The sequence below is a fragment of the Rhinatrema bivittatum genome, chromosome 2 (genome assembly GCF_901001135.1).
Source record: "Rhinatrema bivittatum chromosome 2, aRhiBiv1.1, whole genome shotgun sequence".
Classification (NCBI taxonomy): Eukaryota; Metazoa; Chordata; class Amphibia; order Gymnophiona; family Rhinatrematidae; genus Rhinatrema; species Rhinatrema bivittatum.
In genome coordinates, this window is record NC_042616.1 from 132,521,666 (window position 1) to 132,542,200 (window position 20,535).

Here is a 20,535-nt window from a genome sequence, read left to right on the forward strand (position 1 = left end):
CCTTCTACCCCCCTGCACTTTCCCCTCCCTTCCCCTACCTAACCCCCCCCCCCCCCCCGGCCCTATCTAAACCTTCCCCCTACCTTTGTTGTTAAATTTAGCTGCCAGCGGGCTGCTGGCGCGCCATCACCCGACCCGGGGGCTGGTCCGGAGGCTTCGACCATGCCCCCGGGCCAGCGACACGTCCCCGACACGCCCCCCTTGCGAAGCCCCGGGACTTACGCGCGTCCCGGGGCTTGCGTGCGCCGCCGAGCCTATGCAAAATAGGCTCGGCGCTCGCAGGGGGGTTTTAAAAGGGTTACGCGCGTATCTTATGTGCATAACCCTTTTAAAATCCGGCCCTCAGTGTCCAAGTATTGTGTCCACCTGACCAAGATCTGAACAGGCTTCAAGAAAGGACAGACACCAGTAGGACTCAGGAACAGTATTAAAAGGCTTTCCTCATCTCTGTAACCAAAGAAGCCACATCATGAACCAAAAAGACTCCACTATTATTTATTACAAATACTTGTTACTTGCTTTCCTTCTAAAAAGCACCCTCTTTGACTGTTGCCGTGTTCCTCATGAGGGGGAAACAAAAGAGGGCTAGTATAGTTAACAGTATAGTTACTTTGCCAGAGAGCACTCTAGTGGTAATGTAATTTAAGAATAGATATTAATAAAGCAGCCAAAGCCAGCATCCATTAAATGGGAACTGAAGTATAAAAATTATGCTACAAATAAGATTCATGTTACATACTAAAACATGATTTAAAAAAAGATAATTTTGGTTTTGCTTAAAAGTAGATTTTCTTCCTAAAATCATGGACCTGTATTTTGAAGTTATATCTTTTGGCGCAAGTACTACTATTTGAGTAATTGCACTTTTATCCTTCTTATTTATTTTCTTGACTATTATACATGTTATAGTGTGCATCTTGCAGGAAATCTAAAAGACGTCTGGAACACCTGAGGCCATGTGCTTTGTCCTTTAGGCATAAGAGTCTCCATTTCAAAGACTTGTATTTAGATGTGAATATAGTTAAAATGTGCATTAGTTGATTGTTGTACAGCTGTGAACTGACCAAAATATTTGTAATAATTTTAAGATAACATGTAAGGTAGAAATCGAATCTGAAGGTCATTAGAATAGACTGCAAATCCTTTGATACTAATTTGTCTATTACATCTTTGTAGTGAACGTTGTCATGTCTTATGCATTTACCAGACATATGAAGAGTGTGGGCCTAGCCCCGCTTTGTCAGGCTGCCCTGTTAAGAACAGTTCTCTTGCTTGCACTATGAGCCTCAATATCCTAGTCAATAATATTGATCCACAGCTTCTTGGCTCTTCCTCTGTGCCACTTCCACTATGTCTTTGTTGCAGTATCTTCCTAACAATGTAACTTTTTATCTCTTCTTTCTACATGTGGTGAAATTAATTTGTCAAAAAGATAATGTGCATCATTTATGTTTGCAATTATTTATTTATTTTTTTGCATAAATTTTCTTAAGCTTGTCTTACAGTGTTTCAGCTTAACTGACTTGACAGTTTTATAGATATAAATCTAGAGTCTCAGCCAGTCAGAAGCTGTGGATTTTATGCAGCTAGTGCTCCATGTCATCTTGCTAATCTACAGTGAGGTCATGGAAATATTAAACTCATACTAGTGTTATCCAGTATACTTTATGAAAATTAATAAATCACTCTTGACTCGGTGAAATCTTTTTAACAGGGATAATGCAGTTTGTTGTTAATCACAAAAGTCTTCTAACCTATTCTCTCATGCATGCATTTAAGTCCAGTAAAATCTGAGGTCCAGCTCCTTACTGACTTTCTAGATGGCCAGTTTAGAGACAGGAGGATGAATGGGAAACAGGGGACTCTTGAGACATTTTTGCAATCCACTGAATCTCTGCAGAATGTTTCCAGTCTGAATAAAGTAAATCATATTTTTTTTAATGTATAGTTCATTTTTGCTGTAACAGATTTTAGTTGATCTTTTTGTGACCAGATCTGGGTGACAGAATCACTGATTATCAGCACATGATTGCTCACACTGGATAAGCCATATAAGAGGTCACAGAAGGAAAACTTGCTTTTCTTATCTCATAGTAAATACCAACTGTCCCTTTTTCCTAATATTCTTCACTATGCCAAGCAAATGTGCTTGTTTGGTTATGCATGAAAGGACACTTCTTAAATTCTCAGCAGAACTTAATTTCTCAAAGTGTTGGAACAATACTTTATTCCTGTTCCATTTTCTGGTCAACCAATTAATCAGTTTACATATAACCCAACTTTTCTAGACAGTTCAAGGTAAGGTACAACGTAATAAAAACCATATGCTCAGAAAAGACAACTATAAAAAAACAAATCCAAATTTAAAACCTTCCCAGCAATCATAATCTAGAATAAAGAACAATATAAACCAAAAATCATTACACAAACTTAATAAATATAATAAATCTAAAAACAGGATTAAAGGATTAAAATCAAACAAAATAGTAAAATAACAGTATCATTTAAAGGCATGTTGGAATAGCTAGATTTTAACCAGTTTCTTGAAACTTTGGAATGAAGTTCAAAGGGTAAATAAATTGATTTATTGCACACTAACTCAATTAGTGTGCACTAAAATGAAAACCAAATAATAAAACAAAATGAAATTAAAAACAAATATTTTTTGGCTGCATATCTCCATGAAGGACCACCCCTGAAAAAAACCTAACTTCTAGTCCCAACTCATCTCATTTCAGACAGAGCAGATACTATTAAAAAAAGCTTGGTTAAGTGAACATAAAGATAGGATAGAAACAGAGAATTAAATGATTTGTTAAAGAGAACATAATATCAAACCCCAAAGAAATGCAAAGAATTTATAGGTCCATTTATTTTGGACAAAGGACTTTCTTTCGTACCCACTATTCCGTACGATTCCTTCAACATTCAAGTGTACCTTTTCCGGTTTTTCCGCATGCTTCGTATTAAGCATTTCTTTTCCAACTCTCCTGCTGCACACGACTTGTCCATAGCACGGAAGAAATCCAAATGGCTCCCTCTGGGACCATTGGATCCAGTTCTGTTTACGTTTGAAAATTTGGTTCAATCAGACATACAGGGCCAGATTTTCAAAGGGATACACGCATACCCCCTGAAAACCTGCCCGAAGTTCCCCCTGCGCGCGCCAAGCCTATGTTGAGTAGGCTCGGCGGCGCGTGCAAGCCCCGGGACGGGTGTCGGGGGCGTGTTGTGGCGGCGTGTCATTTGGGGGCAGGGCCACGGGCATGGGTTCTGGCCCGGGGGCATTTCGGGGGTGTGGCCGAGGCCTCCGAAACAGCTCCCGGGCCTGGGAAACGCGCCGGTGGCCGGCCCGGCGCGCACAAGTTACGCCTGCTTCGGGCAGGCGTAACTTGTGCAACAAAGGTAGGGGGGTTTAGGTAGGGCTGGGGGGGTGGGTTAGGTAGGGGAAGGGAGGGGAAGGTGCAGGGGAGGGTGGAGGGAATGGAGGCAGGCTGCACGGCTCGGTGCGCGCAGTCTGCCGATTTTGCACAGCCTTGCGCGCGCCGATCCCGGATTTTAACAGATACGCATGGCTATGCACATATCTATTAAAATCCCGCATACTCTTGTTTGCGCCTGGTGCGCAAACAAAAGTACGCGTGTGCACAAATTTGTAAAATCTACCCCACAGTGTTTACCCCAGAAACCAAGGGTTAAACACTATAACATTTCTAAGGAAGAAAAATTAGCCATTACATCTCTGATGACCGATCCTGCTATCATTGTGAAACCTGCAAATAAGGGTGGTGGCATAGTGGTTTTAAACACAATTGATTATATGGAGGAAGCATCACGTCAATTGTCAGACACAAATTTTTACATACCCCTTGCTTCTGATCCCACACAGGAGTTGAAGGATCTAATTAAAAACATTGTACAAAATGCTTTTGATTCACGTCAGATTACTTCCCGTGAGGCTAATTTTTTACAAATAGATTGCCCTATCATCCCTTCATTCTATATTCTTCCCAAAATTCATAAAACTTTGACGAAGCCCCCTGGGCGTCCTATTGTCGCAGGCATAGCATCTGTCTTAGAACCATTGTCTCAATTTGAGAACCATTTCTTACAACCTCGAGTCTGCTTAAGCCGGTCCTATGTCCGTGACTCTAACCATTTCATTACTATTTTGGAACATCTCTCTCCACCCTTGGGATCAGAAGCAAGGGGTATGTAAAAATTTGTGTCTGACAATTGACGTGATACTTCCTTCATATAATCAATTGTGTTTAAAACCACTATGCCACCACCCTTATCTGCAGATTTCACAGTGATAGCAGGATCGGTCATCAGAGATGTAATGGCTAATTTTTCTTCCTTAGAAATGTTATAGTACTTAACCCTTGGTTTCTGGGGTAAACACTGTGGGGTATCTCTATATTCAAATATTCCTCAGGACGAAGCACAGACACTAGTTGAAGACATCTTGAATGATCATCCCCCTCCTTGTCGTATTTCTACAGAATTTTTATTGTCACTCACACGATTAGCTCTCACTAGAAATTATTTTCAATTTCATAATACGATATACCAACAAATAAAAGGTACGGCTATGGGGATCACAATGGCCCCCAGCTTGGCCGGCCTGTATGTAAGCAGGTTTGAGGAAGTTGTCATTTATACTTCTTCATGGTTCATTTTGTTTTCTCATGGCACCATTATATAGATCAACCACAATATAATTTAGAGAGTGCCGACAATTTGTAAAGTGGATAAGAAGGTAACTCGATAGCTTAACCTAAATACCAGTCTCTATCCGAAATAGTACACTTTCAATGACGCTGAATCTTACTGCAAAAAATATCATTTGTGAAAAGTGACCATCATACTAGGCATCATCAATGTAATTTTATACTGCAGACTTTGCCTTATTTATAATCATCAGTCACTGATAGCAATAAGTGAAATGTCCACTTCAAAAAATATTTTTGTCTTTTTCAAATGCAAAAATAACTTTAAAAAGTCCATATATGGATTACTTAACAAGGAGAAAGAAACGCCAAAACGCCATGTTAATGTTCCCTTGACAAAGGACTGGAAGGTCCGAAACACGGCTCCGTGTTGGGAGACTAGGAGAATGGAGAGAGATTGTGAATAAGTGAAAAGGAATATCAGTACAAATTTATGGAAGGGAATAGAGAAGACCGACCATCTAGAATATGACTAGTGGTATAGCTACTACTGAGTTCTAATAAGTTAAGTAATCCGTATATGGACTTTTTAAAGTTATTTTTGCATTTGAAAAAGACAAAAACATTTTTTTGAAGTGGATATTTCACTTATTGCTATCAGTGACTGATGATCATAAATAAAGCAAAGTCTGCATTATAAAATTAAATTGATGATGCCTAGTATGATGGTCACTTTTCACAAATGATATTTTTTGCAGTAAGATTCAGCGTCATTGAAAATGTACTATTTCGGATAGAGACTGGTATTTAGGTTAAGCTACCGTTATATAGATGACATATTTTTGATTTGGACGGGGACGGACATTCAGTTTTTCTCATTTTTTGATTGGCTCAACAACTGTAGTGAGCATCTGAAATTTAATTTTTCTATTGATCCATATGCTATTTCATTTTTGGATGTGCAAGTACAGCTGCGAGACGGTATGTTTACTACATCTATTTTCCGCAAAAGTACAGACCGCAACACACTTTTGCGTTTCGATAGCCACCACCCTTCTTCTTTAAAAATGAATATCCCTGCCAGACAACTGTTAAGGCTTCGATGCCTCTGTTCGTCCAGGGAGGATTTCATCATACAAGCTAAGCAGATGTTGCTTAGGTTCAAAGAGAGGGGGTACCCTCAACGGGTCCTCCGCAGAGCTTTTAAGCGAGCCTTATATGTTAATCGGGAGTTTCTTTTTCTTCCCCAAACTAAGGCAGCGGACACTTCCATTAATTGTATTTTACCCTTTTCCACCCATGTGCATAACATCATATCCATTTTGAAACGCCATTGGTCCATGCTGTCGCTCCATGAAATCTTTGATTGCCCTTTACGTTTCTCCTTTTGTCGCGGGAAGAGTCTAAGAAATATGTTGGTTCATTCTCATTTTCAAGATGGTTCGTCCATAGGAGCAGTTAATTTTACTGGTCATCAACCATGCGGACAATGTTCAGTGTGCCCCCATGCAATTTCCACCACCAATTTTGAACACCCTATAACTCATAAAAATTTTTCTCTTAAATTTTCCACCACTTGCCATTCACGGGGAGTAGTCTATGTGATCCTTTGCCCCTGCCCTAAACTGTATGTGGGCAAAACGACTAGACAAGTTAGAACCCAAATTATAGAACATCGTTCTAACATTCGCACAGGCCATGAATCGGCACCCTTGGTTGTACATTGGCAGTTGGCTGGGCACTCAGAAAATGATCTGAAGTTTTTGGTAATTGACTTGCTACTTCCACCATGTCGGGGGTGGTAATTTCTCTGAGATGCTCATCCGCAAAGAACAAAAGTGGATTTTCAGATTGGACTGTCTCCATCCCAAGGGTCTTAACAATGAAATTGAGTGGCAATACTTTATTTGAAATGATTAGCTACTTTGTTTGGTTCCCGCTACTGTATTGTTTACCTTTACCCTGATTGGCTAGTATTCCTGTGTTCTGATTGGTCAAAAAATTCGCGTCAAAACAGACGGCTTTAAAAGCTGTGTTCTGTCAGTTCCTCCCGCTCTCCTTGCTGTGTCAGCTGTAAGAATTCCTCCGTGCATTTAAAGGTATGTAATCCCGGCTCTGTTGTGAACATTATGTACCCTAGTTTGGTCTAAAGTTTTGACAAATACATAATTGTTGTTTCTTTCGTTTTAGTTTCTTAAAATTACTTTGTCCCTCCCGACGCAGCCTTCGGTCGAAACACGGGGTCCCTGTCGGGGGACCCTGAAAGCGAACTTGTTCAGTCTGACTTGTGAGCAATGGAGTTTCCATATTGAAAATAAATTAAATATCTTCCTTGAATGAAATTAAAAATTTGGACCTAAAAATTCTTTGCACTCCTTTGGGGTTTGATAGTCATATTTGGAGTGCTATCTCTGCTCCGTCTTTTGTGGATTTGGTTAAAGAGAACATAAACCATTTGTATTTTAAATTGTGTACGAAACCTAATTGATAGCCAATGTAAATATTTAAAAAATTGGAGCAATACTGTCAAAGTATTTGACTTTAGTTAAGAAGTAAGCAGCAACATTATGAACTAAAGTTTATTTAAATTTTGTGAGGCAGGCCAATATAAAGAGAATTGCAGCAGTCTAAACGTAATGTAATAGAAGCATGGATAAATGCAGCTACTGTAAAACAGATTTCTCAAGCAAGGAGTAGAGATGCCGAATCTGCCATAGTTGTAAATCAGCAATCTTGGAGACAGCAGAGATTTGCACTTTCATAGTTAAGCCTAAATCCAGGATGCCCCCAAACCATGGACTTGATTTCTAATTGGGAATACCACCCCATTAAGTACTGGGTACATCTTTGAGTCTTGAGCCATTGATTTACCCATCCACAGGACTTTTGTCTTATTTAGCTTGATCTTCAATTTATTAATTTTCATTCAGTTTACCACTTCATCTTAGCATCGATTCAATTTAATGACAATCACTTCAACCCCTACATTTTTGGCACAAATAAAATGACAAACCCCACTTTTGAATATGCTTACCCCAAGATATCATGTAAATATTGAATAACACGGATGAGTTTTGCGATCATGGACCCTGGGGCTGAGACAGGATTGGCGCTTCCTACAGGGAGGAGCCCAGCAGATTACCACCGTCTGCAGGTGGACCCGGATTAAGCAGAAGCTGAGCTGGAGCTTTGCCTACACAAGCCATCGTTCCTCTCAGGTGGAGCCTTTGGATGCCAGGGCTGGCAGATCTTAGGTGGAGGCCTCTGCTGATGGTGGTGATGGTCGTCATAGGGTAGCTGGGTCGAAGCAGACTGAGGTCAGACAAATCCAAAGTCCAGGCGAGGGACAGGAGCTAGCAGTGGTCAGGCATATCTGTTAGCAAGCAGAGGTCGAGTGTATCCAGTGGAAGGCAGCAGTCAAGTATATCTGGGATCAGGCCGAAGTCAAAACCAGGAATCTGTCCAAAAGAAAAGGGGGGGTATGGATAGGCAGGGCAGGGAGGCAAATGAAGAAGAGCCTGAAGAACTGAAGACAAGGATGATGGATAATTACACATGCTACAGAAATATAGGAGGATTTGTTACAGAGGCAATGATCTCATCATCTTGCGCTGCTGAGCTCTTCCCGCCATTGGCCCTTTAAATTGGCAGAGTTCCAGCGCACATATGCCTAATGAGAGGTGTGTCAGCTGGGGTCAGCGGTGTCTTGCCATGTAGGACTGACTACATCAGGAGTAGGCAGGAAGAACTCAGCCAAGGAGGTGAGTTCGGTGGTCCGCAGGACTAGCCTACAAACCGCCAAATGTAATAGTGAGAGAATCAACAGGTGTGTGACAGTTACCGAAAGAAGAAATATCTTAACAATACTATATGAGTTCTCCCTTCAAATATAAATAATTGAACACAGTGTCCTCTAAGCCTAGATTTGATGACCAGTTTGATCTGAAGAAAATCCAGAAGAACTAAGAGGCAATTCCCTTGAATGAGGTTCTTGAGGGAGCTCATCCAGTAATACAACTTAAACTGTTTGGAGACTGAAATCCAACTGAAAGCCAGGCTCTCCGGCAACCAAGTAATCTTTAACTCCCTTTTTTCCACATACTTTTTCAGTTAGGTATTGCCTTGGCAATCACCTATTATTCACAGTGGGCTGCCTTAACTGTTCTTTTGTAAAATAGTAATTGCTTTACAAACATGTTCTACTGTTCTTATCTTCGACATGCTTTTACTGTAATGTTTTCATTACAGAGTATCTTACCATTATGTAAATACCACAAAATTATAGTTTGACACATACACATTGATCGTTCATATAGAAAATATGGCTGTTCTAGGCAAGTTACAATGCTAGTTCTGCTAATTCCTCACTTTTGATGGTCCAGTCACAAGTGATTTACTGAAGTTGAGAACAGAGCTCTCTGACAAGTATTATGGTAAACATATTTCCTAGTTAGATTCAACAGAATTGAAAACTGCTGTGTTTAGGTTGTAAATTTAAGTTTCTGTGTTCAGCTTCTGTTCCAGTAGTGATGATGTCTGGAAGCTCTGAATGAACTCATGAATAAATGTTGCCTGCACCATAAGCACCTCTGCTTCACATGTGCTTTTATAAGCACTATAGAGATATCATTTAAATGTTATATGATCTTGGAGAAAGATGAACATATACAGTGGATAAAAATTGTCCTTTCACCTTTTATTAATTAATAAAGGCATTGGACATATTGTTTATCAACTGTAATGTACCAGAGGTGTGTTGTAAGACTGCAAACTCAATGGTAAATGATCTAGCCTAGCAAAGTATGTTGTTCCCTTTTATTTTAAGCATGGTTTATTTAGGTTGGTGAAGGAGCATGAGGTCAGGTTGTTGAGCCACAGTCTTGCATTCAAGGCCTGGTCCTTTTAAATAGCTCAGACTAGTAGGAAAGCATTTAGGAGAAGGAGTTATTTACATTGATAGAAACAAATAAAAAAATATATCAGCAAATTTTCAAAGGGGTTCCACGCAGAAAAGTAGCATATATGTACATAAGTAGCATGTATTTGTATATATGCTGTTTTATAAACATGGAACGTAGACCCGTATTTTCTTTTTTGTGCACACATTTTACCGGTGAAAAAAAGGGACAGTCTAGGGCAGGGGTCAGGAACCTTTTTGGCTGAGAGAGCCATAAACGCCACATATTTTAAAATGTAATTCCATGAGAGCCATACAATATGTTTAAAACTAAATACAAGTAAATGTGTGCATTTTATGTAAGATCACACTTTTAAAGTACAATAAGTCTCTGAAAATATTACACCAGGCCTTAAGACACCAATACATCTCCTATTAGGAAAACGGACCAAGTCAGGCTGCTATAGAGTCCTACACAGAAACTACACGCCAGCAGAAAACCTCACCTGAATCACATGCTGTCCCTCACCTAACATAGAATAAAGAGACCAAAACGCATAACAAGAAGCATGCAGAAAAAACTGAATTGGAAACTGCAACAAGCCAGAGTCTCTGTATGCAGTGTAACAAAGGAAAAAAGAAACATCACCCATCCTTATAAAACAAATCAAGAAATATAAAATCATCAGCAGTAAAACTGTACTAACAAAAAGAACATATTTTGAAACAGCTGATGAGTGGAATATCCAATAATTAAAAACTCATATAAAACATTTCCAGATACCAACAAAATATTTCAAAATAGCAGACACAAAGACCCAGTAATGAAAAATAATAAGGATACAAACATTTTTTTGCTCTGCATACCTGGAAACGTTTGATATCCAGGTGTCCCGAGATTGTTCTGAATTAGCAGGAGGTGGGGTGGTTTGCTTGGAACTTTCTCCTCTCTCAGTCGCATACCAGCGCTCTCTCTCACACTGGCTCTCAATGACACACCTTTACACACATGCTCTCAGTACTCACATATACACATGTTTTTTTCTCTCACTTATATAGGCTCTTAATTACACATTTACACACATGCTGTCTATCTTTTCACGCTTACACACACACACAGGCTTTCAATCACATAAATACATGCTGTCTTTTTCTCTCACACACAGACTCTCATTCACATACTTACAAACATGTCCTCTCTTTCTCTCATTTACACACAGGCTCTCAATCACATACTCACATGCTCCCTCACCTAAATCAGCTCTCAATCACACACAGACACACATGATCTCTCTCTCTCATTTAAACACAGGCTCTCAATCACATACTCACATGCTCCATCACCTAAACCAGCTCTCAATCACACACAGACACGCATGATCTCTCTCTTACTTATACACACAGGCTCTTAATCATACATACACATGATTTCTCTCACACACAAAGGATCTCAATCATACACACATACTCTTTCACACAAACAGGTTTTCAATCACAAACTTTCACATACAGGTTCCCAATGGTAAACTTACATTCATGCTCTCTCTCACAGGCAGGCTTTCAATCACAGACATACTTTCACATGTACAGGCTCTCAATCATTCACATACATGCAATCTCTCACTCTCACACACACACACACACACAGGGCCCCCCCCCGCGGCCCGGATGAGGAAGTGGAGAGTATCGGGAGCCTGCGCGGCAAGAAGAGGCCACACTAGTGCGCTCGGCATCGGCCCGAAGAAAAGAAGACTACAGCGCGGCTCGGAGGAAAATGAAGAGCTTCAACCGCGGCCGATGGGACTCCGCCTCCGCGAAGGCTGAAAATGAAGAGGTTAGCGTTGGGAGGAGGCTGCTGCTGCCGCGCGTTCCCGGGGTGGGGGAGAGAGAGAGTGAATGAGCGAGCAAACACAGCTTGCTCAGTCATTCACTCTCTCTCTCCCCCACCCCGGGAACGCGTGACAGCAGCAGCCTCCTCCCAACGCTAACCTCTTCATTTTCAGCCCTCGCGGAGTCCCATCGGCCGCGGTTGAAGCTCTTCATTTTCCTCCGAGCCGCGCTGCAGTCTTCTTTTCTTCGGGCCGATGCCGAGCGCACCAGCGTGGCCTCTTCTTGCCGTGCAGGCACCCGATACTCTCCACTTCCTCTTCCGGGCCGCGGGGGGGGGGGGAAGAAGAGAGCACGCCTGGTGTCGCTGACTCCAGCTGTCCTGCCGCGTTCCGCCCGGGCTGACAGCATTTTAAGCCCGGGCGGAGGAGGACCGGGGAGCAGCTGGGTCAGCGGGAAAGTGTGGCGACTGTCTGCGAGCCAGATGCAGCCCTCAAAAGAGCCATATCTGGCTCGCGAGCCATGGGTTCCCGACCCCTGGTCTAGGGGTATTCCAGGCAGGGTCAAGAAATATGTGCTAATTGACTAGCAAAAGTGAAATCGGACTTGCTTGTTATCTGCAGTTTTTGGGTTTGGTGTGCGTGCTGAGATTTTCTCTATTGAAAAGAATATAGCAGAACTAGAAAATGTACAGAAATGTACAGCGAAGAGCAAAGACTCAAAAAAACAAAGCGGAAACCGATCCAATATTGCTGGAGCAAAAAAACAAAAAAGATGATCGGTGTATCAAATGACTTTTATTAAACTTGCCCGCAAGAAAGTATCTACAAATGTGGAGAGAGGTTCTGAAAGTGAGCCATTGGCTGATATGATGGGCCTGCACAATTTTAATTAATTTATTTATTGAAACAAGCTATTCATGTTCAGCACAGCACTCATGTATTCACGTTTTCATAAATGTTTGTGTGTTTCATTTGATTCATTTATAGTTTTTTGTGAACTTATGTGCACATAATTGGGCTTGTTTCATTTTATAAGCAAGACATGACAGTTTAGTTTTATATATGTACATACATTCATGTTTGATGTCTTATATATGTGTGGTTTGATTTTGTTTTTAATTTTGTTCTCAGTAGCCCCTGAGGCAGCTCCTATGTGAGCAAAACTCGGCAAGAGTCGGACAAGTTTAATAAAAGTCATTTGATACACCGATCATCTTTTTTGTTTTTTTGCTCCAGCAATATTGGATCGGCGTCCGCTTTGTTTTTTGGGTCTTTGCTCTTCTCTGTACATTTCTGTACATTTTCTAGTTCTGCTATATTCTTTTCAATAGAGAAAATCTCAGCACGCACACTTAAATAAATGACTTCCGTATTACAAGGCAAACATTACTATCCCTAGCTTAGTAAGGTCCAAAGCATCAAGTTCCAAGCAAACATGTATGTGGGCCCATCTTTACAATTGTTAAACAACAGTCCTAGCCAAAAAGGAATAACAGGCCCTCTTCAAATAGCTAAACATACCTTCTTTATTTATACAAGAAATACCTCTCCGATCTTCTAGTGCTACAGTGGCCTCACAGCTCAGATACACTTAAACTAAGCCAAAAAAAAATATACTGGAATTATTGGAAAAGTAGAAGAAGGGTGAAAAGATGCCCTTTGACAGATAAGTTCTAGAAAGAGGAAAGCAAAGTTCTGTCATAGCAGAGCAACAATAAAAGCACTTAGAGGTCAATATTAAAAGCCATTTTGATGAATAGCTCGCAAATTATCCATCTAAATGGCTAGTTATCCATCTAACTCCAAGTTATCCGTTTAAATTTTTAATTTTGAATATTGACCTCTATATATCTAAAACTCTCATCTACTATGTCAAACCAGTTAAACACTTCCAGATAGCTCTTAGATGAAGAATTGGTGCACCATGCAGCTTTCTGTGTCCACACTCCGACTATCCTTTTTTTGAGGTCCATCTTTCTAATTTTTTTAGTTTTCCAAAACAAAATTAATAGTGGCTAAATATCCCCTTTTACCACAGTAACAATTTAAGAAAACCAAATATTCAGCTACTGATTATCAATCTTCCAATGGTGAAGCAACCCTATAATTAATTTGTTTTATTAATATCAAATACACTTGCAAAATGCTAGAAAAAGTTTTTTCAATGGACAAGCAGGCTGAATTAGCCATTACATGTGAGTGACAGCAGCAGCACCGAACGGACTCGTCTCTCCAAGCTAGCAGAGATTTGAGCTCTACTGAGCATGTATGGGAGTTCTCAATGGGTGTTGCCTCGTGAGTCTCTACAGTCATTTTTTGTTCAACCACAGCATGGACATGAACCCTGTCTCTCCTATATTTTTTCTATAAAATACTAAAACCTTTTGATATTTTTTATTCAGTTTCTTCTTAAGTTGCCTCGCTATCTCTACAAACCCAAAACAGTATCTTACAGTGCTTCCAAAAAAAAAAAAAAATGGAACTTTGCCTTCCTTTCCACCATGTCTGGCCAGAAGAAGAAATCAACTACAGTGAATAGTTTCAAAAGTTGTATCTGTGGAAAGATTGTCCCTCACTGATGGCCACACATTATTACCGATGCCTCAGTCCAGAACATGTCCAGAAAAACTGTTATGCCTATGGATGGATGTTTCCATGCTTACAGAGAATACTGGGCACTTCACATCAAGGAATTACGTAAATCTCTCTGTAGTTGCAGTAGGTCCTCATCCCACAGTGTAACCTCATCTGCCTCACCAGCAAAAGAATTGAGCAGGAGCTCCTTGAAAACTTCCCCATCCGCTCAGGCTGAAGCCGCAGAATCAAGTTCCAACAGCCGCCCTAAGTCAAAAACAAAGCAGCATCAGTCACTGGAACCATCACAATCTGCTTCAAAGAAGCACAAATATTCAAAGCAGAGTGCATTGGAACTGGCACTGTTAATGAGGACACCATCAACACCAACAGTATTGGCAACATACAGTGCACTAACTTGCCTGACGCATTTTTCTCTAATGGCAATTGATAGATGGTGCATCGAGGCGCTTGACACAGGATGTGCCAAGATGCTTGGTGCACAATCCATCAATGCAATTGATGCATGGAACTCTGTTGCACTCGATGTAAAACACACCAATGCATACAACACACGGATGAACTGAATGCTTTATGCTCCGAAGCCACAAAAGCGTGCAGCTTTGGTGCATTCTGATGCATCTAACATGGTACTCAGGATCCTGTATCTCAAGATCCCACAATGCACAGTACAAGGACCCAGGGCACAGCTCTGGTGCAACCGACACAATATCATTGACCTGCACCATATTCTTTGACAAGCATCTCAAAAGACCCATCAAAGCATTCTAAAGCATCTAAAGTGTCCAAATGGCTCTACCCCATCAAAGCCACCTGATACATCCAGTTCAGATTTTGATTTATCAGATTGCTTTATCAACACAGCTCTATACAGCCCATCCTAGATCTGTAGGAAAAGGGGTCAGGTTACCCCTGCTCCTGCCAATAACCAGGGCATTCACCCCACCTAGACTAGTGGTGGAAGCTCTTCGCCTGAAGACTGCAGAACCAGTGACCTCTGTAGAGCCACTTACTTCTAACAGGCCGCCCATTCTCATGCAGGCGCCTATCCTGTCACAGAAGAGGGTATCCTACCACCTGTGCCAGGCCATAGGGCACATCAGTTGCTCACCAAATCAAAGATTTTGTGAGGCATTTCTTTGCCTTTCTGACCAAGGAAATGGAAGAAACATTCCAGTCTCTCCTTTCTACGGTTGCTACAGTGATACCACAGACAGGAGTCCTGATATCGCCTATAAGGGTGAACTCTTCATCAGAACCCTTGCTCAGGGGTCCTTCATCATCCATCGCAGTGGATTCTAGCAGGACAGAGGTGTTAGACTAGGCCATTCCTTCTCCATGTTAACCAGAAGCCCCTTAAGGTATTCTTCCTCATCACTGGACTTCTGGGTATTGACCCAATATTTTTAGGTTCAGAAGAAGAATCTACAAGCATACTATCCGACGAGCTTCGAAATCCTCTGGACCATACCTCGCAAACAGAATATTTCCTATCCTAAGTTTGTGGAAAAGATGATTTCAGCTAGAAGAATCGGCGAACTCCAAGCTCTCATCCACTATCCTCCATTGATGCAGTTCTTCCAAAGCAGTGTGATTCTCCATATTCATCCAAAGTTTATCCCAAAGGTTTCTCTGCTTTCCATATCAACCAGTCCATCTTTTTGCCTAACTTCTTTCTTAGGTCCATGCGCATAATGGTATAAAAAGTCCCTCATACTCTGGATTGCAAAAGGGCCTTAGTGTATTACAAAAAATGATATCAGCCGCATTGAAAGATCTCCCAACTGTTTGCCCCAATAGATTAGGAGTAACAAATGCCAAGTGTATATTTTCTAATTGACTGGCTGAGAGCATTCACCACTGCTATACCTTAATAGAACTGCGAATCACAGACTCAATGAAGGCTCATCAAGTGAGAGCCATGGCTGTTTCTGTTACCCATCTTTGAGAAGTGCCTATTGAAGATATCCGCAAAGCTGCAACTTGGTCTTCTGTTCATACTTTTACGTCACACTACTGTCTTGATAACTTCTCAAAGACTGACAGTAAATTTAGACAGTTTTGCAAAATCTATTCACACTGTAGTCCATTCTCCATGGTGTGGACCAGGTTGCTTACTAGATAAAAGCTCCACTGCAGCCCTCATCTTGGGACTCTCCACATGTAATGGCTAATTCAGCCTGCCTATTGACAGAAAAAGTAAGTTTGCTTACCATAAACATAGATAGCAGGATGAAAATAGCGATAGAATACCTGCTCGTCTCCCTGGAGATTCAGCTTCATAGCTAGATTAGCTCTGGTGAGGATGGAGTCTCATTAGCCAGTGCCTACATGGGAAGTCCTGCATTTGCTCAATAGAGCTCAAAGCTTTACTAGGTTGGCGAGATGAGTTTGATTTTTGTTTGATTTATATTTCACTCTTTGGCATTTCAAAGTAGATTACATTCAGGTACTGTAGGTATTTCCCTATTCCCAGAGGCCTTACAATCTAAGGCCCAGAAGCACTAAACTGCAATGTTTTTTCGCGGGAGGGGTCCCACTATTGTAGGGGTTGGGATCGCCGCACTAGTGAGCTCCTCTCCCTGTAAAAACATTGCAGTTGTATTGCGGCGGTGTTCTCTTATGGAGCAAAACAATGAGGCATCGCCCTTTAGGCGCGATGGTGGCCTCAACCTCAAGGGACCACCATCGCTTTAAAGGGCCATACCAAATGTAAAGCCCACTCAAAAAAGGAAAAAGGGGGTTAAGGCTGATCCTCTGCTCACCCTAGGGCCAACACTGGAATCGACTCTGACCACCAAATGTAAAACAAAAAAAGTAAAAAGCAGTGATGCAATGACTGCCCCCCCCCCCCCCAGCCCTGTCTGAATAAAAGAAAGTATTCCCCTCTCCCGCATTTCCTTATAAATATGAGGTGGCATTGACCCCCCTATGCCCCATCCCCTAACCTTAAAAGAGCCAAAGCGGTCCTGCGTTGGGGCCCAGGGCACCCCCAGCCCCAGGCCCAATCAAAGCCAGTTTTGAAAATGGTGCCAAACCTGACTGGGACAATGTCCGGGAACTGGACCTCAGCCACGTGACTGAGCCATGGTGCCTGGACCTTCTTCCAATCATGTGAATGAGGCAAGGTCAGGTCAGCTCCATTTTTCAAAATGGCACCGATCAGGCCCAGGATTAGGGGGTACCCCGGGCCCCAATGCAGGATCACTTTGGCTCTTTTAAGATTAGTGAATTCGGCAGGGGGTAGGGGATAGAGTTTCCACTTGGAACCAATGATTTATTTTTACACTTGGAGGATGGGGAGAAAATTTGGGGGATCCCTGGACACCAATTGTATTGCAATTGGGGGAAGGTTGGGAGGAGGGGGGAGCCAATGCCACCACATTTATATGGAAAGGGGGTGGGGGGAAAATATTTTTATTCAGATAGGGTTGGGAAGGGCGGTCATCATGCAAACAAAACATTTCATATTTTTTTCTTGGCATGTCGGGGCTGTACGAGTGGCGGCCCCCATGGTGAACAGGGGGATCAGCTTTAATAGCCCCCCTCCCCATACTTATTTCATTTTTTGAGCCACAATTTTAAAAGTTTTGCATGGCCCTTTAAATCTAACGTGGGAGCCTGGGAACCTGCGTTAGGGTCCTGAAGCCTCCCACATTAGATTGCCGATTCCTCCAGAGGTGGTGTTAACTTATCACAGCTTACAACTTTCTAACAGGTCGATACAGTATAGTGCACTCTGGCGGAGCGCACTGTTAGCCTGCGTTTGGCTGCCCGTTTTCGATGCGCTATTTTTCCCCTTATACAGTAAGGGGTAATATCGCGTCGGAAACACGCGGCCAAACCCCCCCCCCCCCCGAAACTAATAGCGCTCGCAACATGCAAATGTATGTTGATGGGCCTATTAGTCATTCCCGTGCGATACAGAAAGCAAAATGTGCAGCGAAGCCTGCCACCGGAAAAGTGTACAGAAAAGCAGAAAAAATTGCTTTTCTGTACACCCTCCGACTTAATATCATAGTGATATTAAGTCGGAGGCCCCAAAAATAAAAAAAATTGTTTAATCTGCCCACGGTGCACGGGTTGGAAGACGGATGCTCAAGTTAGCCGGCGTCCATTTTCGAACCCGTGGCTGTCAGTGGGTTCGAGAACTGAAGCCGGTAAAATTGTGCTATGGCTGTCAAACCTGACAGCTGCCGCTTCTGTCAAAAAGGAGGCATTAGGGACGCGCTAGTGTCCCTAGCACCTCCTTTTACCACGGGGCCTCATTTGCATGCGGGCCGATACTGAATCGTGCGCTCAGGATACTGGTCTGTGCGAGCGTTGGGAGAGCGGGCGCTTGCCGGCTCTCCCGCGCTTCTTTCTGTATCGGCCGTTTGTTGGTCATGATAAGTTATAGCATAGTAAAGTAGTAACATAGTCTTGTCGGCAGAAAAAGACCAAATGGTCCATCCACACTTCCCAGCAAGTTTCCCATGGCAGCAACTGCCATTCCGTGCAGGTTACCCCCAAGTGTCCGCCAAGGACAGGAACTCCGTGCAGGTTGCCTTTAACATCATATTGCCTATAAATGCGCTGCATAAAGTCATGCATGCAATTCACATGCAAACTAGCTCATTGTAATAGGGGAGGGAATATGGACAATACAAAACATCTCATATGTTAGAGCCTTACCATGGCTTGATGCGTCTTCCCTGTAAGTTTGTATCTGAGCAACAGAGTGTAAAGTATCTTGCCCAAGGTTACAAGGAGCAGCAGTGGGATTTGAACCCTGGTTTCCCCTGGTTCGAAGCCCTCTGCTACGCTTTTCAGTGCTATCAAATGACATCACCCACATCTAATGGTTAATTCATCCTGCTGCCTAGAGAAGACACCATTTCCATAAGCAAACTCGCTATACACTCAACATGGCTTTTTCTTTTTTTATGTATAGTAATTAACATCTATGTTACATATGCATACAGTAATGTGAATGAGATTTATATAATTTCCCTTGATTTTTGCAGGCGTTACTCTCTGTACATGATACTGTGGCTGAAAAGAATTATGATCCAGTACTGCCATCCATGCCTGATGAAATTGATGATGATGAAGATTCAGTAAAAATTATCCGGCTCGTGAAAAATAGAGAACCATTGGTAAGAAGTTTGTTTTGCTTGCCCTTTTCTCACAATGGTAGTGGAGTTGCTCAGATGATAAAACTAGAAATTATATTAAATTCAGAGATGGGATGGAGTGTGTTACCTTTTGAGAAAATATCCACTAAAAGATTGAGTTTCATTGGGATCATTTTATTATTTCCTTAATTGCTATGGTTCGTTTAATGATTGTGCTGTTCTGTGATGCATAATAGTCTAATTTGAAACACATTAAAGATTACTGACGTGTTTTGTCTGATCACTCACGTTTTCTTAAAATGCTACACATTTTATCCTACGTTTACCCTACGTTTCCCATGTAAGTGTTTGGTTAAGACACAGGAGGATCTTTATATTTTCTTCATGCCTAATCAATTAAATAAATTTGTAGAACAAAGGAAACTAGCCACCTCTTCCCCTGTATGTAGCTGAATATAATAGATAATGTACAGGAGTGCTATGTTAAAGCCTTTACCTTTGTAACATTGATGGATTATAATTTCTGCCCTTGTTGGAATTTCCAATTGGTTGTTCGTATTATTAAAATGGAATTGGCATTAAGATAAGAATGAGTTAAAAATATTGTTATACTTATATTTATGTTTGTTGAAATGGCCAAGACCATGTATTTCTGTTACAAACTGATGCATAGTTTGTATCTGAAAATGATAAAAAAAAAAAAAAAAAAAGAATTAAAAAAAAAAAAAGCTACACATTTTACAAATTCTGCCAGGGGTATGTAAACTTATGAACTTATGTAGAGAATTGCAACTGAGAATGATAAAATGAGTCAGAGATTTAAGGTCAGCAGTGTCTGAGAAAGGCCTCAGATGGTGAATAAGACGCAGGAAAAAGAGTTGTGAACTAATTTGGATACCTGGGGTTTGAATTTGAGTTGTGAATCAAACCAGACTCCCAGGGAAGTGATTACATTTTTTTTTTTTTTTTTTTTTTTTACAGAATTTGAGAGAGTGACATAATAAAGGCTGATAGGTCTGGCATGTTGGCTTTTTTGGTAAATCAGATTGCTTCATATTTCCCTGGGTTTATATTTAATTTAGAAGTCTGAAGCCAATTTGCTACTTTGGTAAGACAGTCATCGAAGTGTTTTCATGTAATCTTGACATTTTAAGTCCCTGGTAGCAATTATCTGAGCGTCTTCAGCATAAAGTTACCAAAGAAAACCAAGATTTTGAAGAAGTGTGCCCAGGGTGGCAAAATAGAGATTGAAAAGAGTGGGAGATAAAATAGATCCTTCCAGGACAGCACAGGAAAGGCGTTATGGCTGGGATAATGTCAAATTCAAGTCCACATAAGACCTGTTAGAAAGAAAAGATATAAACCACTTAAGTGAAGAGTCCCTTACACCAAGATCAATAAAGCTACCTCAGTGTGTTGACAGA

The 20,535-nt window shown here is 41.4% G+C and overlaps 1 protein-coding gene across 5 annotated transcripts in view; it reads left to right on the top strand.

The window, feature by feature from the left end:
* The window catches only part of MPP7 (membrane palmitoylated protein 7), a 745,631-nt gene that overhangs the window by 443,757 nt on the left and 281,339 nt on the right, over nucleotides 1-20,535 (top strand). For all 5 annotated transcript variants that reach the window (XM_029588635.1, XM_029588634.1, XM_029588638.1 and 2 more), the window contains one exon: nucleotides 19,001-19,132. In XM_029588635.1, coding sequence (XP_029444495.1) covers nucleotides 19,001-19,132 — 132 coding nt within the window. The remainder of the gene's footprint in view (nucleotides 1-19,000; nucleotides 19,133-20,535) is intronic.